The 23592-nt window shown below is 43.8% G+C and overlaps 1 protein-coding gene across 3 annotated transcripts in view; it reads right to left on the reverse strand.

Annotated features, from left to right (window-relative positions):
* USP18 (ubiquitin specific peptidase 18) overlaps window positions 1–22845 on the reverse strand; it is a 43846-nt gene extending 21001 nt beyond the window's left edge. For 2 of the 3 annotated variants that reach the window (XM_075602456.1, XM_075602454.1), the window contains exons 1-3: window positions 22766–22844; window positions 5105–5253; window positions 513–609 (exon numbers count right to left, since the gene is read on the reverse strand). In XM_075602456.1, the coding sequence (XP_075458571.1) occupies window positions 513–609; window positions 5105–5228 (221 nt within the window). In that variant the 5' untranslated portion in view covers window positions 5229–5253; window positions 22766–22844. Of the gene's footprint in view, window positions 1–512; window positions 610–5104; window positions 5254–22765 lie in introns of all 3 variants that reach the window. The other variant, XM_075602455.1, reaches the window with a different exon arrangement.
* Between the last annotated feature and the right edge of the window lie 747 nt (window positions 22846–23592).

The following is a 23592-nucleotide window of genomic DNA, read 5'->3' on the forward strand; positions in this document are numbered from 1 at the left end:
CCATCCCTTTCATTACTAAAAATTTGGCGTCAAACAATTTTATTTTCACAGGGATGACACATTTTTAGTCTGCCTGCCGAATGCCAAGATGGGATGTTTGTCCTCGACCAAATCGCTAACCAGCGCTCCGCCGCCAAGAGTACTCACCGAAGGTCACCTCTCCGCCTTCCGCCATCTTTAAATGTCCCTACCGCTTGGATCTCCCCAGCCGCAGGGCACCTTGTGCAGCCACCGCTCTGAAGCCATTTGTGAGGGCGCCCGTGCATGCGCCAGCCCGACGGGACACTCCACTTGGCCGCCAGGACACATTTTTACATTTCCCGGAAATGTGCACACAAATGGCGTTGGAGCGGCGGCGTGAGGTCCGAGCGACGAGGACATTTACAGATGGCGGAAGGTGGCGAGGTGAGCTGCTCGGAGGGAGGCACCCCTTATTCGGTTGGCACCCCGAGCAACTTCCCACCCAGACCGCCACTTCACCCGGTCCTGCCCTCGGCATACTGGTCTCTTACCCGCACAGTATGTCTGTAAAGTCCCTGTTCATATATAGAGTCTGTAGAAGGGGGTTCAGGCAGCAGGTCACCCCGATATTGCACAGCCCGACGGCTCCTGCGGAGGAGAGCGGATAAAAGAGAGGGGGCTTAGAGATTTGGGATGGTTTCGGGACAGCACTGGGTCACTGTGTCACCACCAAGTCTGAACTATCGCTAATGGATCAACACCAACAGCAGCATCAGAGACTTGTGTTGCAAACTTCAGGCTGGAAATAATAATATAATAATAATAATAAATAATAGTAATACAAAATGTTACTCAAACATTGTCATTTTGTCTCTGCATCAAATTGTATCAAGGGGCTTTGCTCCAATCTGATGAGTGTTTTGGGGAGGGGTTAGCGGGGCAAAATATTACAATGAAACGTGGGTAAATGTGCAGCTAACACGTTTCATACGTTTTGAAAAAAACGACACGTATGAAAACGTTTGCTCTGCGTTTTGTAGCAACAAATTATTATCTTCATACCTGTTCACCGGAGATATTAAAATATATATATTTTTTATTGAATACCTCATTACAAAAACTTTCATCAGTCCCCAAGTTCCACACTGAATCTGCAGTACAGTGAAAGTAGCAATAGCACACTCTCCCTTTCTTTTTCTTATCATGTGTATACTGTATGGAAAGCCCGTGACCATGTATCTACCCTCTTACCTAAACTGACAAACGTTTGGTGCTCCTGTTATAGCACGTCTTAGGAAAGCAGGGGAGCGCAGTTTTCAATATGCAACAAATAGAAAAGCAGTGAACACGAAATACAGGGGGAGCATGGGGAAGAAACAAAATAAAACTAAGTGCAGCAGAATAGCAATGGGGAAAAATGCTTCCAAATGACTTGGCTCTTATAGATTGACTACTTACAGGATATAAGAGTCAAAACAGCAGCGTTGACTCACACAGTCAATGGTTAATGAGTGGTAAAGTTGTCATCTGGGTGGATCAGGTACTCAGGAGGGTATGGCCCAATAACAAGAGAAAGAAACTGGCATAGCGCAGATCAATGAATATACACAGAGGGCACTAACTCGCCCCTCCCCTCCAGGGAGGGTACAAAAGGCTCCACTATACGATGTTACATGCTACCTACTCCTCCCCCTTGAGAAAGCGCGTGGTGACGCGTGAAACGTACGTCGGGGTACGCCGTGATGTCATTACGTTGACACATGTGCGGTTTGTGTTTGGAGGAACGGTCGCTCCAGCCAATACACGGAGCAAAAGGCTGCTTATTGCTATCACGAATCAGGTTGTATATTATCCTATTTGGGTCCTACGTTACTCACACTCTCTGGGGGCTTGTACTTGCGCACTCTGCAGCGTGCGCTACCCAGAATAATTATTCAGAGTCTATTATTGACTGATTGTATGTGAGTGCTCGTTCTGTGCATTGGAGTGTTCATTCTGTGCATTTCTGTGTGCGCTACTCAGAGTCACTACTTAGAGTCTATTATTGACAACGATTGTATGTGAATGTTCATTCTATGTATGGGTACATTGGCCCTAACCAAGCTATCTTAGTGTCTTTATATATACCCATTTACTGATTATACCTGAGTTCACTGTTCACCCTATACAGAGGATTTGTTGGTTAGATTTTCTATTACATAGTGGTTGCATTGAGCCCACTGCTACCCTCCCTCAATATCCATTTATTATACACCATACCTGTGTATGCAATAGTCCTGTCTATATATAGCATCTGACTCATTATCAGCTATATGTTTGGAACTCTATCTGTTCATATAGTTACCGTGACCAAACACATTTGGGGATTTTATCTATGCACTGTTGTGCATTTTTAGAGTGTTTCGTCGTTTTTTACAGTATAACTATTAAAGTCTTTTTTTTTTTTATTTGAGTGTGACCTTTTGGTGGTGATTCCTATGCTAGGATTTGGCTACTATCTAGCCAGTTATTAGTAGACAATAGATTTTTTTGTCACCTACCTTGAGTGCAACTATAGGGGGCTGTTTATAATCCTAGGATTATTTGTGTGTATTGATAGCGCAGATCAACCAAGGTATAAAAAAGTTTATCTAAATAAAAGTAATGTACTCACAATATGACAATAAAAAAACGGGCATGTCACACTGCAATAGTGTATAAGAGGATATCTACAGCCGGCTGGCTCACCGTCCCGCAACTCTTCCCACTCGTCTGTCTCTGCCTTCGATCAGCTGCGACACTGCACAGCTCGGCGTCTGACGTCAGATCCGGGTTCGTCGCTGGGTAAGGGCTGGACCTTGTGGGACTCCTCTTCCGATAGCTCCGCTCAGGTAAGACTCCCACTCGACGCGTTTCGCCACGTGTTAGCGTCGTCTTCGTCAGGAGTGTCGACTCCTGATGAAACTACACTGTTTAGTGAAACGCGTAGAGTCGCTGTGAGTGACGTCATCAGCCAGTACCCGGAAGTATACCAGTTGTCTCCCCGCAAGAAGAGCTGTGTTCCCCAGTGAGTCCACAACAAGAGCTGCACGGATCCCAGTGACGGATGCCAGGCGAGACCTTGGGAGTGTAAGACGCAGAGAACACAGAGGTTCCACGTTCAGGCGGTCCGAAAAATGTGTTCCAGCCGATTCTGACGGCCCGTGGTATCTGAGACGGAGGAGACTGGAGCTGGTGATATCACCCGTTTTTTATGTGCCCATTTGCTATTATGACACTGTGTTAATTTTATTGCGTGTATAAAAGTATTTTTATTGTGTTACGCTATGGAAGCCTCTCTTTCCTTTCTATAACCCTGATTGCTGAGGTTGCTGTGTATGCTGTTCACATTTCATCAACTATCAAGAGTCAAGCTATTGCCACTGATCTCTGACATGACTGATTATATCTGACACCACGTGAGTCTCCATTCAATAGATACAACCACACCACATCGTTTGAATTAACTTTATTTGCACTATGTATGCTTTTCTATTTGTTGCATATTGAAAACTGCGCTCCCCTGCTTTCCCAAGACGTGCTGCAACAAGGAGTGGATACCACAGATCATCCACTTAAGGGGTTAGAGCTGCATTTCTTTCTCTTATCACTCATTTGTGATTATACACATTGTGTTTATATACACCTATATTATATATTTATTATCACTGCGCCACCCATTGTTTGCATTCTTTTGCACATTTCTATCGCTCCTGTTATAGATCTGTAAAAATCCTCATTGTGTGCCTAACATAATGGCCGCCTTTCCATTGCAATCAATCCTGCAGTCAGTGTAATGCAGCAGCTACAATGTATTTTTATATTACTAAGGTAACAGTATAAAATGTTTTACCAGGAACAAATACATGAGTTACCTCTCATTTTCAAGTATGTCCTGGGCATAGAGTTATAATGAAAAATACATGGTTACAAATATATAGTTACAATGAGTGAAAGGGGTTACAGTACAATATATACTATTGTTACAGTTTGCAGCTGGGAACATTGGCAACAAATTATCACAAACAGGAAAGTTACAAATATCTTGCACTGCTGGGGAGGTGGGCTAAACATGCTATAGAAATCAAAGGATGTTTAAAACGCATTCAAAATGGCATTGAGTTGAATTAAAAAACAAAAAAGAGACATCTAATACTACAGAACTGATTTATTAATAATTAAAAAAAAAAAAAAAACACACGTAAGATTGCACGTTTTGTTGCTTGAAAACACTCAAACATGCGACACTTAGCGGGTAATTCTATATACGCTGAAGGGGCTATATATAGTAGAAGGCCCCTAACATAACAATTTCAAGGTTTATTGTTTCATATTTCAATATGAGTTTAGCAGTTTTGCAAATCAGGTCCCCACACACAGACACCTCATTTCTAACAAAGTCACTGGAATACAGAATAGAATATAGTGCATGCTGCATTTTGTTAACCCCCAATATCTCAGGCCCTCTGATGACAAAGGGGTTGAGGGGGTCAGACCTAGATAAATGTGAATGGTGCATCGATTCCAGCGTTGCAGAGACTTGTGCCAAGTCGTTTAACAAGGGCGGCCATATTTAGAGACCCTTGCGAAAAGTATTCAGCATCAACATTTCTCCGAGGCTGAAAACTGTTCCGACAGGGGACTTTGTGATTTAGGATAAAAATGGACAAGCCCCAAATATGTATTTTTTTCACCATTTTAAGGAAACGGCGACTTCTTTTATTATATTAGCCATATTGCCCACCAAGAACCCTTCGCCGCCACCACTGGACACTGAGCCGCCGGCCGTTTCGTCATTTATGGTAGGTGATTAGGGTAAGGAGTTAGGGTTGGGGTAAGGGGGTTAAGGTTTTTAGGGTAGGGGGTAGCGCTAGTATTTGGGGTGAAGATTAGGGTTTGGGGTAAGGCTAGGGACTTACCTTGGTGGCCAAATGACCAGCGGTGAGATGTCCCTGCGGCGAGGTGAGTGGTGACTAAACGCCGGTGACCAAATGTTCTAGACCGGGCAGAGATAGATGCAATGGCTACATTTGGTGTTCCTTAGTTACAGGACACAGGTGCTGTGTATCTGAGTAAGTGGGGGAATATAGTACCTGTCACCAAAGAGTTTCCAGCGGTAGCCTACCATTTTTGAACCTCCCGGTGGAATATGTCCATCGCTCTGCGGAGCTGCTGACCCCACGGGTATCTTGCGCTGTTTCCTGGTGCTCCAGTAAGTGGACGCAACTCACATATCCTTCCATGTACATCCTGTCCCAAGAGTCATCGTAAGTGCTAGAAAACAGAGCGTGAGTCAGTCCCCGGGAGTATGCACAGCGGGAGAGTGACCTCTGCTGGAATAGGGGTCACACATCAGGACAGGGGACGGTGCACTGTGTGCGCGAGGGGTCTCTTACCGCCACCGGAGCCATGACATCGCGTGACGATGTCTTGGGACATTGCGTCATCACGGTGACATGCAGTCATGTGACTTTACGAGGCAGCAGGAGACGCCGGCGCTTACAGAGGCCCCGCGCCCTCCCCCGGCAGTAACAGTTTAAATATTGTGGTGGTTAATTTAACACCACATTTAAACTGCGATTATGGAAGTTGAGCCGGGGGGAGAGTGCGGGGTCTCTGTAAGCGCAGGTCCAGATGCAGTCGCACTGATGTCACCGCATCAAGCCGGCCCTGAGAAAGTAGCAGTACTGTTCTTGACTGCATTCCTTTTAACAGATTAAATCCACATAGCCTTTCATGTAAACAATGTAACAATGTAGTTGACTTCCTTAGGCTAATATAGCGGTGCTAAAAACCAATGTTTGGCTGTTTATGTGTAGCCCCCTCTTGGAGGACTACTAGTTTTATTGAAGGGTGGGTTGCCTTAAGGCGTTAACTGTGTTGGCTCACTAAGGTTACTCCCCTGTTACCCTGTATGATGTAGATGTAAGGGTATATATACCCGCCCCTTATGTTCTAGGAGCAGGTTCTTCAGAGTTCTGACTGGGGTCCTCACGGTGAGTCCTATGCCTAGGTCCTATGAAAGGGAGGAAGTTCCCAAATGGAGAGAAAAAACGGAGCACAGCATATGCCAAATAGTCTGGGGCTAAGCAGAGGTAGTAATAAAATTAGTTTTTATTGAAGTTGAACAACATAGAGAAGTATGGCTATACCTCTAACGCTAAGATAGCTATATATATATATATATATATATATATATATACAGGCATACCCCGCATTAACGTACGCAATGGGACCGGAGCATGTATGTAAAGCGAAAATGTACTTAAAGTGAAGCACTACCATTTTCCCACTTTACGATGCATGTACTGTACTGCAATCGTCATATACGTGCATAACTGATGTAAATAACACATGTGTAACAGGCTCTATAGTCTCCCCGCTTGCGCACAGCTTCGGTACAGGTAGGGAGCTGGTATTGCTGTTCAGGACATGCTGACAGGCGCATGCGTGAGCTGCCGTTTGCCTATTGGGCGATATGTACTTACTCGCGAGTGTACTTAAAGTGAGTGTCCTTAAACCGGGGTATGCCTGTATAGCTATCTTAGCATTAGAGGTATAGCCATACTTCTCTATGTTGTTCACCTTCAATAAAAACTAATTTTATTACTACCTCTGCTTAGCCCCAGACTATTTGGCATATGCTGTGCTCCGTTTTTTCTCTCCATTTGGGAACTTCCTCCCTTTCATAGGACCTAGGCATAGGACTCACAGTGAGGACCCCAGTCAGAACTCTGAAGAACCTGCTCCTAGAACATAAGGGGCGGGTATATATACCCTTACATCTACATCATACAGGGTAACAGGGGAGTAACCTTAGTGAGCCAACACAGTTAACGCCTTAAGGCAACCCACCCTTCAATAAAACTAGTATATATAATATATATATATAAACTGTCCATTATCCATTTGAGACTTTTATTCATTTATGATGTTATCCCTAACTCAGATGCACTGATGTTTGAGATATTTTTCTCTATTGTTCACTGGTCCTATGAAAGGAACAGGAAACCAAAGTTTGTGGGAGAGTTATGCCAACTTTCCTGGTCTCATAGGGTTGCCCCTACCGCAGCCTGACCATCACTGTCCTCATAGGGTTGCCCCTACCGCAGCCTGACCACCACTGTCCTCATAGGGTTGCCCCTACTGCAGCCTGACCACCACTGTCCTCATAGGGTTGCCCCTACCGCAGCCTGACCACCACTGTCCTCATAAGGTTGCCCATACCGCTGCCTCACCACCACTGTCCTCATAGGGTTGCCTATACTGCATCCCTCGCATGACTGAACCTGCCCGTCTAGTGGGTCCTCATTTGCATCCTAGTCTCCCTGCAGTCGGTCTCCACTCCCTTCTTTCCAGCCGGGCCACTCAGTTAAGAACCTCCCCTGAATAGGAATGGAAACTATCCGGAGATGGAAGTATCCAAAGTATTGTTTGCCACGAGTTTCTGTCAAGTACCCGGTATGTCGATTACCTGTGGAGTGTTTTAGACGGCTGTCAAATAAAGCATATTATTGTTTTATAAGAGTTCCTGGTGCCCATCCTTTTCCTATCCGCTTATTCACGCCCCCTCAGCCTGCACCTACCCAGCACCCTGCGAAGGCCTGAGAGCCTCAGCACTGCCAACGTACGTACCTAATCTTATGTGACCTCCTTTAGAGCCGGATAAGGAGGGCTATATATGTTCCTATGGAAATTAATTAATTATACTTTTCTGTTCATTGGGTCATATGAATATTAATATTATTTATAGAATATTTTACCAGGAAAAAAATACATTGAGTTGTCTCTCATTTTCAAGTATGTCCTGGGCACATGTTACGCCGATGCTCGCCACAAACCGGGACCGGACCGCGGGGCTGAGGTGGGGTTATATAATCACCGACCTGAGTCCACGCAGACTGATCCGGAGTGCGCAGTTCGTAGTCGTACATCGCAGGGTCAGGATTGGAGAAGGCAGCATCGTCGTTATGGAAGCAGGAGTTCGGCAACAGGTAGTCAGGATTTCCCCGCTTCAGCTTAGGAGCGTGAGCGCGGGGGTGGCTTCTGCGCGAGGAGCGGCCTCGGCCCATGACGCCGATCTCAGCAGGAGACAGCAGGCTGGCCGAAGTTCACCGCAGGGCAGCGTCGGGAAGAACCAACGCTTCAGCGCAGAAGTCCAAGGCAGGTCACTGCAAGAGGATCGCAGCAAGCCGCAGGAAAGGAAGGGTAGCCACTGCTAGGAGGGAATGCAGCAGGTACCGGTGCTGGCAACACGCTTCAGCACAGACGTCCCGGGTAGGCCACTGCAGGAGAATAGCAGCAGGCCAGTGCTGGCATCAACGCTTCAGCACAGACGTCCAGGGCAGGCCACTGCAAGGAGATAGCAGCAGGCCGCAGGAAAGGAAGGGTAGCCACTGCTAGGAGGGAATGCAGCAGTACCAGTGCTGGCATCAACGCTTCAGCACAGACGTCCAGGATAGGCCACTACAGGAGAATAGCGGCAGGCCACAGGACAGGAAGGGTAGCTACTGCTAGGAGGGAATGCAGCAGTTACCAGTGCTGGCATCAACGCTTCAGCACAGACGTCCAGGGTAGGCCACTGCAAGGAGATAGCAGCAGGCCAGTGCTGGCAACAACGCTTCAGCACAGACGTCCAGGACCAGGCCTCTGGATACTCAGGAACTTGGAAGGTAAGAACGCTAGGAGAGAGGCCTGGGGTGGTTTGTGGCAGAGACAGTAACATAGAGGTAGGAATAGTTATGCTCGGCGCTGGTTCAGAGCCAACGCCTAGAATATAAAGGGCGGAGATCCAATCACAGGAGGAGGGTGTGTGAGAACTCCTCCAATGAAGTAGCACAGGGCAGAAGCTGCAATGAGAGGCAGCACCTGTGCCATAGATTGCCAGAGGAAGCCTGCAACTGCACATGTCTGCAAGGCAATAGTCAAAGCCAGTAGTGGATTCCTTACAGCACAATATAAAGTTAAATAACAAGTTACAGCTACAAACATGCTTAAAAGTAGGAAACAGCCAAAGTCTTGCAGGATCTTAGATAGGAAGCAGATTTGAGACTCGGGTAAATGGTTCCAGAACTGGGGCGACCGGTACGAGAAGGAAGAGCGACTGGATTGTTTATTGAACCTCGGGACTATAAGCAGGTTTCTGGGGGCAGATCTAAGATGAGTGCTGTGTACAGTAGGGTGAGAAGCCTGCTCAGATAATTGGGTAATTTGTCCAGAAAATATTTGAAGGTGAGTGTAACAGGGGAACTTATCCCTGTTCAGAATATGCCGCTAATCCAGCAGTGTGTTGGTTAATTGGATCCAGCAGTTAGCCAACTTCACCTGGCTGATTAGAGGTTTGATAGAAAGGCCTGCCTTTGAGACAGGAAGGGAGATTCTTCCTGAGCACACACATGAGCTGAACTAGGAAACAGAGCAGAGGTTCCTGAGTCTCACAGGTGAGACTGACCGAGGGAACACAGATGTCTGGAGCTGACAAATAGGACTTCTAAAGCTGGATGCTGATTATCCGGAGAAAAGGCAGCAACAGATAAGACTTTATTTTCCAATGACTGTTGTCTATATATATCTATATGACTTGGGCTGATGAATAGCCACCCAGTTAAAAAGGGCTGGAATATAAGGATACTGTACATGTATGCCAAAGTGGAGCAGGTTTTGTTTGGCTCACTATTTCATATGTTTTGCTGTATTAAAGGGACAGGCGCAATAAAGCCTTATTTTAATTTCACCTTAAAAATGGTCTCCATTGCTTACCTCTGCACACATCTCTTACATATGGTGTCAGAAGTTGGGGTGAGAGGTGGCCCTTGAAGTTAAAAGGGGCCCTGGAGACTACCTGTAAAAAAAATTGTGCTTTTTACCTGCATGCAGTCTTGCAAACAGCCTAAGCAACAAAGCAAAGAATCACATGCAGCAGAGACCAGAATTAAAGGGATACACATACAGGCAGGAAATCTACAGTGCACTGAAGAAAGCCACAAAACCACAGATGGACTCTTTTCTCCAATCCCAAGAGGAGAGAGAGAGACTGCTGAAGCAGGTAAACCTTACTTGCCTATCACAATAATGTGTAATATGGTTGTTGATAAAGGGGCTTTGCCTTCCAGTCGTAGTCAGGGTTGAAGAAGTGAGTTAGCACTCCAGAGGAGCTAAGCTTTGTTTATTGTTTTCTTAAAAAAAAAAAATTGCGCTGAAGCAGTGAATACAGACGGTGACCCACGAGCGGTACAAGTGTGAAAGTTGATGCAAGATTGTGCTGAAGCAGGGAAACTTTTACAGATGGTGACCGACGCAGGGTACTGATTCTGCGAATTTAAAATGGCTGCGAATTTAAAAGCAAGTGGTCCAATACCAGAGTACTGGAGCTTGTTTAACATAATAGGTTGGTTAACAGTATCACACGTCTTTGCAAAATCTAGGAATATTGCACCAGTCAACTGTCCGTGTTCCCTATCACATTGGATCTCATTGCAAATGTTTAAACGGGTCGTTACTGTGAAGGGACTTGGTTGGAATCCAGATTGGAATTGACTAAATCATATTTAACTTCTTATAAAAGTTGCTCAGTTGGACATTAACGCATTTTCCTATGGGCTTTGGGATAATAGAGGTAGAATAGAGATACATCCAGCAGGTCTGTAGTTTGAGACAGTGTCTTTATCACCCCTTTTGAAGGCAGGGATAACTCTGCTGGTTTACCAGGCCTTAGAGAGTTGATTAAGGCGGCAATTGGATTAGCAGTGACCGGGGTCACCAAGACATAGGAACTTAGTTTGCAATTGGTCAGGCCCACACTGGTTTATTTAGCTTTAGTGTTAGGATCTCCGGTACAATCTCCTCTTCAGACACTGGGATACATTTTAATTCATGAGAACAGTCAGGACGCGGTTCTGATACAGGAGTGCGTGCACTCGGGCTTCCAGATTAAGATCATGTCTTCGCCTTGATAATAAGGAAGTAGCACACCCCACAAAGTATTCATTGAATGTGTTACCAATGGGTGAATGCTCAGACAAAGTGGCATCGTCATTTTGATACTGTAAGGTTGTTGATAGCTACAGGGCTCAAAAATATTATTGACTGTCACGTACGGCACAGCTGTGAGCACGTGACCTGCATACAGGATAAGGGTTAATATACAGCTCTGTACCTGGCCCCCTTTTCACCTTCGCAAAGGTCCCTCAAATGAATTATATCGCCCCTTAAACAGTCCCAATATACCATCTGTCATGAACAGCACCCGAGTGAGCACGTCACTTAGATCTGCAACCAGGGTTAAGTGACACAGCTACTCTAGGCAGCTCACCTTTCAATTAGTTAATGTTTACGATAACGCAAACAAAATCTATATCTGCCAGGGTCTCAGGTCCCTGTTTATTTAAAGAAAAACTATGCACTTAACACACAAAAATCTGTTGTAGCAAAATGTGTCCAAAAACGTACTTTACTCTCCACATAGCGTGCAAATAGTTCATTCAGAGCCCAAGGTATTGCATATTAAAATTTGGCTTTAATATTGCTTAGTACTTAGATTACAGAATAAGGTTATTACAAGAACATACAGTTACAATAAATGCAGAACAGTTTCTTAAAATAAAAGGATACAACAAGCAGAAATCCCTATACAGTACGTTACCATATGTCATAGGCACTTCCCAGAGAGGTCACTGGAGAAGAAAATTCAAGTGTCTGATCCCAAAATACCTCTGTTGAATTCTGATTTCATAATACCTTGGTAAGAATGATATACTCTTCTTCTCCCATTGAAAACAACATAAGCCCTCCACTGTCATCAATCAGCCACTTGGCTGCCATTGTTACTACTGTACTTTAAAAAAAACAAAAAAACTTTTTTGAGACTTAACTTTTGCCTCAATATATAAAACGTTTCACAACTTGGTTTCTATAATACTTAGACAAATGTGATTCATATCAATAGGTTCGGACGAGTTTGCCGAATGTGACAACAGTCATTTGGACCGGTTTGATCCTAAATTTGAGCGAGAAATTGATATCTGTCCCTTTCCGCCTCATAAACATCAAGTGTTTGGCATCATTTGATTCGTCTCCTTGCAACGGTTACACATATCTATTTGTTATTCTTGCAAATTGCTGTCAGGCCCATAGTATCTTCATATTTAATAAAGCCCTCAAACTAAGTGGTGACCTGTTCATCACCACTCTCTGTAATGCACAGAGGATATTTCAGGATTTAAAGGTTTTCTTTGAGGTTGACAGCCCCATGATCTGTGTATCGTTTACAGACTTCCAAGCAGACATTTGTTTCACTTTTAGTGGAGCCATCAGTGATAACCCCCAGGTTAAGCTCAATTTCTCGATCAACATAGAAACAAGAAGGGTCTTGACCTGTCATAAAAACAATTCTTGTTTTTTTTTGTAAGGCAACGTTAACCCTTGAAGTCCCAGATTTATTAAAATACTTAATATCTCATGATATTGATCATGATAGTGACATTCCAGAATTTTGCCGGATTTCATGTCTCGATACAAATTGCCAGAATATGTATTCCGCAGGGCTCTATCATTTTCGAGATCTTGAGTGGAGGCAGTTACTGTAGTTTGTGTCTATTCCACACGGCACCTCAACCGCGGTAACGCTCAATAAGATTGGATATCACCCTGGGAAGATGCAGAATCGGACATATGTTCGAGCCCGTCTCGCAGCGACCAAGTCTCCACCGGCGTTCGGCTCGCGAGGGGCCCTATGCCGCAGCCGCTGGACACTCTTTGTCAAGGTATGCTAATTTAGCGGTTACAGTAGGGGTTAAGGGTTAGTTTTTTAGGGTAGGGGGTTGCGTTTGCATTAGAGGTTAAGATTAGGGGGTTTTAGGGTGGCAAAGCGTCTGCGGGGAGAGATGTCCCGGCGGTGGAGATTTGGGCGTGTCCTAGATTGGGGATCGGCCCCGCAAACTCCACTCAGAGGAGCAGGGACATCACAGGTGTTAAGGAACTCTGCCTAGAAATAGTTGAGGGCAAAATCAGGGTCTGGTACCAATTAGATTCTGAACCAAGGGCTGTTGGCAATAAGGTGAACAAGAAATAGTTGAAGGTTAAAATATCTAAATGTTCTCGTGAATAGGACTTATGGGCTAGATTCTAATCGTTTGATTTTACGTACACAATGTACTATTGCATGACCACTGATAATATCAGGCAATATACCAGAGGTTTGGATTCTGTTGGGGACAGGAAGTTCAGATCCAATCTAACAGTGACTGGTTACAGGATCTTACATTTAGTTGAGAAATTAGTTGTGTTACATTTAGTGATTTGAATTGTGCACAAATGTTGTTATTTTAAGGGTGAAACCAAATGACACATTACATAGGGATTGTCGTGGGGCTTTCATATCAGGAAACAGGAGATGATGGTCAAAAGACTTTGATGGAATGTTACAAATAGATATGTAAATAGTTACATAGTAGATGAGGTTGAAAAAAGACATACGTCCATCAAGTGCAACCTATGTTAAATTTAGAGGTCAGATACTTTATCCCAGGGGTGCGCAAACATTTTGTACTTGCGCCCACCTGCCTACTCGCACCCCCTGCTCGTACCCTCACCCCCCATACCTTTTCTCTGGCATCGGTGGCATCATGACATTAGGGGCAGCGGGGCCCAGCATTCTGTAATAAAGGTTAAGTCTACTCGTTGCCCCTACCAGTCAAGTTGGCGACCTAGGTACAGGGTCAAAATGGCCATCTCTGAGCTGCAACATGGTGGTCAACTTCGTTAATGCATAAGCCCAGTTAGGTATAGTTTGCAGGGTTGTTCTGTAATGTATGTATCTGTTGATTTACATATTTCCTATGGGTTTTCCGTGTGACTCATTGCGTGCTTGGGCCACTAACAAAGGTCGAGTGGCTAGCACAGGACCAAGGATTAACATTTGTGTGGAGTCAGAAGAAAATCATCCTGGATAGGGGGAAAAATGGCGGTGCACAGCGTGCCAACGAGTGCCTCATTTGTTCCGGAAGCAGGAAGTAAAACGGAAGCTGGATGGCGATTTCAGTAGAAAAATGTAATGAACAGCAAAGACATCAGTAAAAAGAAAAAAATCATCTTGAGAAGGAACTCTGACGCGTTTCGTGCATCTTCTGCACTTTGTCAAAGAGTAATGACCCTTCTCGGATGCCCCCATCACGTCCACCCCCTGCAGCTCTCTGCAGACCGGGGAATTTGGCTGCACGCGCCGCCAGCCTCACAGGCGCGCGTGCAGCGCCGGCACTGGGGCCGAAGCCTAAGATGTTTAAGTGAAGTTACAGTAATGAAAATAAGTGTCAGTAACATTATAGGTATATAAGAGATCGGAACATACCACAGTAGTCTTGTAAAATGTGATGGAGGTTTCAAGGATTTAGGATTTAGATGAGAAAGTGTTGCATATATTACATGAAGCTCCGGAAGGCCAATTTGTGCGCTGTTGTCAGCTTGTCGTTCCTCTTCTGTTCATAGGGGACATTTTCTTTACCTCTAGCCCAGCCTGTCCTTATCAGAGAGCAAATAAAGGTGAGAAGGGTGAGGTGGGAGAGAGAGGGGACTTTTCCTGTGTAAATCGTTGATCTCAAACAGTGACATCAGACAAAAGGGAGCAGCCAGAGGAAATCAAACCCTCTCCCAAGAAATCAAGTCTCAGCTCAACATGTATACATAATAACTTTAACAAGTCACCCAAAAATGCCTAAAGGTTTTTGATTTTGAAAAATAAAAGGCCTCATTCACGCAGATGTGACCCCTTAAATGTCACTATACACATTGTCCCAAGAGGGGCTGACCCCTTCAGGGGCGGATTGGGTCATCGGGACACTGGGCAAATACCACAGCACCCCTGCAGCACCGACCCATAGCACCCCGCAGCACCGGCCCACAGCACCCCCGCAGCACCGGCCCACAGCACCCCCGCAGCACTGGCCCACAGCACCCCTGCAGCACCGGCCCACAGCACCCCAAGACCACCGGCCCACAACACCGGCCCACAGCACCCCCGCAGCACGCTGCTACGCTATGGATCGTGGTTACGGAGGCCCCACGCTCTTCCCCACAGCAATGAGACTGATTGCCAGGGGAGAGCAGCTTCCGTAAGAGAGCAGCCGTCCTCCATTAAACGTCATGAGAGGAGGGTCGGCAGGTAAGTGAAATGCCCGGGTCACATTTCACTTCCAATCCGCCCCTGAACCCCTTAATCATGCCACTGCCATTAGTACACTTTGCCCCTAGGAGGGACTGACCCTTAATCATGTCACTGCCATTAGTACACTTTGCCCAAGGAGGGACTGACCCTTAATCATGTCACTGCCATTAGTACACTTTGCCCCTAGGAGGGACTGACCCTTAATCATGTCACTGCCATTAGTACACTTTGCCCCTAGGAAGGACTGACCCTTAATCATGCCACTGCCATTAGTACACTTTGCCCCTAGGAGGGACTGACCCTTAATCATGTCACTGCCATTAGTACACTTTGCCCCTAGGAAGGACTGACCCTTAATCATGCCACTGCCATTAGTACACTTTGCCCCTAGGAGGGACTGACCCTTAATCATGTCACTGCCATTAGTACACTTTGCCCTAGGAGGGACTGACCCTTAATCATGTCACTGCCATTAGTACACTTTGCACTAGGGGGGACAGACATCTTAACCATGTCACTGCCATTAGTACACATTGGTCCTCCGAGGGACTGACCCCTTAACCATGTCACTGCCATTAGTACACTTTGTCCTAGCAGGAACTGACCCTATAAACTTGTCACTGCTGTCATGAATGCGCCCAGCTCTGTGACCGAGGTCGCCAACACGCCGGGGAAGCTACTAGATCCTGTACCTATGATGAATAGCCAGAATGCCTTCCTAGCCCCTGCGTCGACATCCATCTTAAATGTGCCCTGCCCCGTGATCTTGCACGAGGACGCGCTGGAGAAGCCAACACCGGGTCCTGGCCTTTTGTCCTACATGCTCCTCGCCACTCTATCCTGCGCAATCACAGCTTCTACAAAGTGAAGGAAACCCCCTCCAGCTGCCTCTGCTGGGCTGCGGGAAGATCTCAACTACTCCTCGCTCACATAGACCTTTTGCCAGTGCTGATTATAGACCTCACAGCGAATTAACCCTTGTCTGGGTTTCATCACTTCCAAGGTCTGCCAACAGAGGACTCGATTCTATGATTATTGCCATTACTTTAAACCTGTCTTGTTTCTATTAGAACAGTGCTAATCCTGATCATTTTCTCTTTCCTGATTAAACAGAGCCTGTTATACTGAGAGGCGGCTTGCAAACGGTATCTGAATAACCTCATACTATATATTATTGTTGTGAGCATTTAAATCCTGGGGTAAATTTAGGAATGTGTCAATTAAAATTATCCTAATTTTTTTATATGTAATCTTGCTTCTGCATCCTGTAGTGTATAGCTGGGTATAATTACAGAAACATATTCTCACAAATAATTATACCCCTCTGCCTTTGTATCCTGTGGTATGTAGCTGCATATAACTATAGAAGGATTATTATTATTATTAGAACTTATTCTCACATAGAATCCCCCTTTGCTCAGTGTTTGCAGCTGCTCCGGTCCTTTCATCACTCCAGCATTGTGCTTATGCTAAAAGGACTGGAGACTGTGCCTGCAATGTCTTGTATATAATGTATATAACTGTATTTGTAACCATGTATTATTGTCATCTTAACTCAGATAAACTTTAAAATGTTTGACTATATGTTTAACAAAACATGAGGGGTAAAAGTGATCAAAGGGAATATATATATATATATATATATATATATATATATATATATATATATATATATATATATATATATATATATATATATATATATATATATATATATATATATATATATATATATATATATATATATATATACAGTACAGTATATATACACACACAGTATGTAAAGCCCTTATTAATCTCAATTATTTTTATTATTTTTAAACCATGTTTGTTTTTCTTGTTTTGTTATTAAGCTGATCTGCTGGTGTTTGTTCCCTTCAATCCCTTTTACCCCTCCAGTTTTGTTAAACATATGGTCAAACATTTTAACGTTTATCTGCTTAGAAATGTTAAAATAGAAAAGAGTGGAAGGAAAGAGAACGTGATAACTTTACAATGGAACGCAGCAATTACTTATATTTCTAAAGGAACGGTATAAATATCTGGATTGCAATGTAATATACTATGTGGGATGTATATTTCATGTGTTCCATGTATATCTTTTCCTCAATAAAAGATGTTTTTTTTCAAACATGTCCATTGTTATTTTGCTATGGGAGGAAATGTGCAAACATTAGCTGTTTTACTCATGAGAAATACGTGCGCATTAAACTGTGAAAGGTTTTGATTCCTGAGAGTTATTGCTGACCAGAGGACGAGAGGGGAACTCAAAAGCTTGTCTTATAATAGCTATTGTTACAATTAGAGTGTAAGCTCTTCGGAGCAGGGACTCCTTTTCCTAAATGTTACTTTTAAGTCTGAAGCACTTCTTCCCTTTGTGTTATTTATATCTTATTATTTATGATTGTAACTATTACTGCTGTGTAGCACTATGTACATTAATGGCGCTATACAAATAAAGACATACATACATACATACATTCATTGTTAGTCCAAATAAAAAAAAGGTATCGCCTAAAATACTCAAGTACTCAGTTACTCTGTGATTTAACACAAACTGTTCTGATTCCTGAAACGGAATTTTACGTGTCTATTACAATATACACAATGTTTTCTACCAAACTTTATATTGATAACGTGTATAAGAGACTTGTATAGTTCCCAATACATTTATTTTCGGGCCTATTCCTGCGTGACATCGAAGGGTGAGCGCAAATAACAGGACATTACTGAGACTGCAGCGGGTCGATCTGTTTCCTGAGGTTAACCCATATCCACAAAGCTAATTCCCGTTGCTGTGCAGCGAGTCCTTGCTTACCGACGTCCCGGTTCTCCGACACCGCATAACGCAGTCCGCCGGACGCATTATCTCACGCCGGACCCGCTTATCCGACGCTCACCGCGCCGCAGCAGAACTGGTGACAATTTTTTGTGTTTAATAATAAAAAATTGGTTTGAAGCAGGGGGTCTCCGTAGCAGAACTGCGTCAATTTCAGCTGTGGGGACCCCCGGCTTCCCGAGATGCTTGTCTCAGAAGGGGGTGTCACCATCTCTGTAGTTTAAATGCCCCGCGTCACATGGGCCAATAGGAATCCGCAAGCGATGACATCACTGCTTCCTATTAACCCGTGTGAGGCGGGACATTATAGCCGCCATTTCGATAACCCAGCCGGAGCTGGGTATTTGATACCAGGCATGGCAACTAAAAACAAAACGGACAATCTGCTAAGTAACCAGCAAACAAAAATACTAATTACAGGTATATACTATACAGCGTTCTTAACTATTGTGCTCCTAGAGGAGCCTGCAGTGCAAGGGTTAACATTACATTCCAATGTAGCAGGGCAGGGGAAATAAACCAGATCAAATCCTCCTGAAAACATGTTATTTTTATTTGTGCTGTGTGAGAAATTAAGTTTTATGCTTTCCCCCGGGAACACTGAATTCGGGCAAATACCTTTTATTCACCTGTTTTGACTAATGATGGCGTCGTAATTACTTTGCAGCCAAAGAACAAAAATAATTTAAACATTTTTTTATTATTATTATTATCTGCGGCTTTAAGGACTGACAAACAGTCTTATCATTAGAAAACATTAGCCGAAGATTGTAAAACCCTTCATAGCTTTTCGTCACCATGGAAAATAAAAATGTTAATTACCTAAAAAAATACTTAAACTTGCATGATTAAAGTAAAAAAATATGTCATGTCCATTTAACCCCTAAATAATGCCCGCTGCCAAGTTCACTTTGGTCCGAGGAGGAAACGACGCTTTAAAAAAAAAAGCATTGTCACATAGCAACAGAAAAACACTTTATTAGTGTAACCGAAAGACTTCCCCACCCTTCCAGTAACTATACCTTATCTGCATCCTCTTTAAAAATGAATGAGTTTCTCTTTTTCCAGGTCCCTTGAATTTTCAAGCAGCTACTTCTGATTATCTGTTTGACTAACGACCGGCCTTATAATTACTTTGCAGACATAGAACACAGCGTCCTCACCCGGACAACAGTCTGAACCACAAAAGACATTACATACAGATTGTAAAAACCCAAACGGAGAATATGTTTACCATGGAAATGATCAGTTTATTGACATTTTTTTTAACATACTTATTACTTGGCAGATTTTTTTTAAATAGGTGTTTAGATTTTTATGGGACGGTTTTTGTGTGCGATTTTGCTGTAGTTTTGCCGGCAGGATACTTTGGCAAATAATCCCCAGAATAGGTGTGGAAACCATTGGAATAGTGGCAGTAAATGGAGTTTGACATTTATCAAAAGGAAATATATCACAGCTATCTGAGATTAATAATATTAATAATAATATGTTTATGTTATATATATATATATTCTCTTGCCATACCACGGTATTCTCCTCCCTCATGAGGGAGAGAGGGAGAGAGGGAGAGAGGGAGAGAGGGAGAGAGGGAGAGAGGGAGAGAGGGAGAGAGGGAGAGAGGGAGAGAGGGAGAGAGGGAGAGAGGGAGAGAGGGAGAGAGGGAGAGAGGGAGAGAGGGAGAGAGGGAGTTGCTCAGTGAGTAAAGACACTGACTGGCACCAGAGTTTGAAGCCGGGGATCCTGGTTCAATTCCCGGCGTTGGCTCCTTGTGACCTTGGGCAAGTCACCTTATCTCCCTGTGCCCCTGGGCACCAAAAACATAGATTGTAAGCTCCACGGGGCAGAGACCTGTGCCTGCAAAATGTCTTTATTTACTGTTGTTTTGTTATAATATATAGATTCACTAACTTTATTTTAGGGTGATATTAGCGCTTTTTGTACACTAAGTATATCAATTGGCTACGTAAAACTAGCAACGCTATACAAGAACATGCTATCATTATTATTATACTGCGCTGTGGCTTATGTTGGCGCCATAGAAATGAAATATTCTTTTACGTGGCGTTTTTTTGTCTCGCCGCCGGACAGAAAACACTTCACAGTTACAAAAAGGAAAAACAACTACAAAAGAAACCCGAGGTAGAAATATAGGATGTCGCAAAAACCCTCCAAAGAATTTGGAGGAAAAGATTCCGTTCCTTTGCTAAATCTGGTACAGTCTTGTTTCAGCTGCGCAGATATAACCTGATGTGTGACAACACGAGGCAAAGACGCGTGCACATCTCCCTGCGTTAACTCGGAGTATTCCTGCACATCTCCCTGCGTTAACTCAGAGTATTCCTGTGCACCGTGATCTTATCACAACGTAGATCGGGAGGGGGGGGGGAGGCAACTCCAGTCGTCAAGGTGCCAACAACAGGTCAGGGTTTCAGGATATCCCTGCTTCAGCACAGTTGGATCAGTCAAAGACTGAGTCACCTGTGCTGAAGCAGGGACTGATTAAGCCAGCTGTGCAAGAAGAGTGATGGTGCTAGGGCAGTGTAGTGAACTTCAGTCCTCAACAGGTCAGGGTTTCAGGATATCCCTGCTTCAGCACAGGTGGCTCAGTCAAAGACTGAGTCAACCTGTGCTGAAGCAGGGACTGATTAAGCCACCTGTGCAAGAAGAGTGCTAGGGCAGAGTAGTCAACTTCAGTCCTCAACAGGTCTGGTTTTCAGCATATCCCTGCTTTATACCAGGAATAGCTTGATCATTACAAGCCTGTCATATGCTCTCTAGGCACAAGGAGATACACAGCTGTCTGCAGGTTATTGTGTGTGAAGCGTCTTTAACACTGACCTGTTAGCATTATGATCGTAGTTTGACACTGAGCCAGTCGTGCACGAACAGTATACGGGGAGAATAGCACAGGATGTCCACGTAAATATCTGTGTTTATTCCATTCTTTTAAAATATATATGTTCTGCGTCAAGGGGTAGCCAACTCCAGTTCTCAAGAGCTACCAACAGGTCAGGTTTACAGGATATCCCTGCTTCAGCACAGCTGGCTCAAAGACTGAGTCACTGATTGAACCACCTGTGCTGAAGCAGGGAGCCACTGATTGAGCCACCTCTGCTGAAGCAGGGATATCCTGAAAACCTGACCTGTTGATGGCTCCTGAGGACTGGAGTTGGCCACCCCCCTGATGTAGATTATACGATTTCCTTGCCTATATCCCCATTCTGTATATTCTATATGTTCACTGTAGTTAGATGCTCATTTTCCTGCATTGTAACACGTGTGTTCAAAAACTGCACAGAATAAATAATAATGATATTATAGTTATATCTATAGCTCCCTCCCTCCCTGTCTATACATTTATATTAAGAGAGATTGGAATAGGCTACATACATGTAGAAATGCTTGAAAACCAGATGGTCATTTCAATGTCGCAGAGTAAATGAGGTTGAAAAAAAAAGTCCATCGAGTTAAACCTACATTCCATTTAGACGACAGATACTCAATACCGATGTATCCGCGTAAAATAGGAGCAATAGTAGGGATAAATGGCACACCACTGTTTGTAAAGAATATATAAATATAATTGTGCTTCTGGTGCTTACCTTCCGATGGTCCCGGCGTCTCAAAGCTGGACCTGATAATAGGCACAAAACAGAGGAAAAGAAGGGAGCACGCAGGAGACTTGTTTTGAGTTTGATAAAACTTCAATAAAGTATAAGGTAACGTTTCAGGATTAATGTGCCCCTTCCCAGACCCAATCCTGAAACGTTACCTTTATTAGCTCTGATGCTGTGAATACTTTATTGAAGTTTTTTCAAACTCAAAACAAGTCTCCTTTGTGCTCCTTCTATTCCTCTATTTTGTGCCTATCCGCGCAAAATAACATATTAAAATAAATAAATAAAATAGCAATCTCGTTATTTGTACATTCGTTGTTGTCTCAATAACCCGCCGATACTTAGCATACTGGTCCCAGATTACCTGCCTCGTTAGCTCTGTATACTGTAGGTGGTTTAGACGCAAGCAGCAGACAGTAAAGATAAGTAGCCCCAGTGATTTAGTGACATAAAAGATGTGACTATACATAAGTGATGTTATTAACAAATATGGATTCATTATGCAAAGTGTGTTAATATTAAATTAAAAAAATGAATGTTGTCAATAATAAAGTGAAAGATGAAATCAAATATGCAATTAGACTTCAGGAGAAATAAAACATAAAATACAGTCCCATAAAGTCCAATATTATAAAAAATAAACCCAATGAAAATAATTTTTATAATTACATTTTAAGCACTATGGAGCGTGCGCTTTCTTATATATATATATATATATATATATATATACACACACCAGAATAATTATTAAGGTTATGGTGGGTAAAAAAAGTGACAAAAACCCTCCACAGTAAAGCATATAGCATACATACATACAGTAATATTTACAGTTGAGATATATATATATATATATATATACGCACGCGCGCGCACACACACACACACACACACACACACACACACACACACACACACACACACACACACACACACACACACACACACACACACACACACACTTTGTAATTAGTTTTTATAAAAGTCATCTTTTCTGTAATCTTCATATATGGTGTCTATTGCCAAATAATTATTATTCATTAACCAAAAGAAAAGAATAGTTCTGACAATGAGTACATATGGGTAACCCCGCTGGCTTCCCATATTTCTCATTGCCTTACAGTGTGTGGCAAATGTAAGCAGTATATCTGGGAAGGTATGAATAAGACTCACAGCGCAGGCAATTCCGCGTTACTCTACCTTCTCCTCTGCAGGTTTGGGATGAGCCTGCTCTGCTGCTCTCCTCTCCCTTTTTATACTCCTCCCTTGCAACCCCACACACACGCACACATGTATACACACACAGGCGCACACACACACACACACACAGGCGCACACACTGCTTGAGCTCTGAGTTTCATTTCCCACGCCTGAAAGAGAAAAATGAAACTCAGAGAGAGCTGCTGTGCAGCTGCTGGGCCAGGGAGACGGTTACCCTGCACACACACATTTAACACAGTCACTAAATGAATGACAGGTACTTCGAACACAGCTTAAAGTGGCAGGTGACGGTTAACCCCTTCTTTGCAGGGCAGCGAAAAGGAGCAAAGGTTCCGCCACTTTCAATCTGCGGCACCTCTCCCGCCCCCCCCCCCCCCCGAATGGAGGCGCTCACTTTTGGCGTGCAGGTATTCTGCTTCTTGCAGCCGCGAGGCATTTGGAGGTAAAGCAGAATTGAAGAGGGGTTCTATGGCGCAATAGGAGGAGTTATAGGGAGGTGTTATATGGATCAATAGGAGGAGTTATAGGGAGCGGTTATATGGAGCAATAGCAGGAGTTATAGGGAGGTGTTATATGGATCAATAGGAGGAGTTATAGGGAGCGGTTATATGGATCAATAGCAGGAGTTATAGGGAGGTGTTATATGGATCAATAGGAGGAGTTATAGGGAGGGGTTATATGGAGCGACAAGAGGAGTTATAGGGAGGTATTTTATAGGGAGGATTTATATGGAGCAATAGGAGGAGTTATAGGGAGGGGTTATATGGAGCGACAAGAGG

This window comes from Ascaphus truei, chromosome 5, assembly GCF_040206685.1.
Source record: "Ascaphus truei isolate aAscTru1 chromosome 5, aAscTru1.hap1, whole genome shotgun sequence".
Classification (NCBI taxonomy): domain Eukaryota; kingdom Metazoa; phylum Chordata; class Amphibia; order Anura; family Ascaphidae; genus Ascaphus; species Ascaphus truei.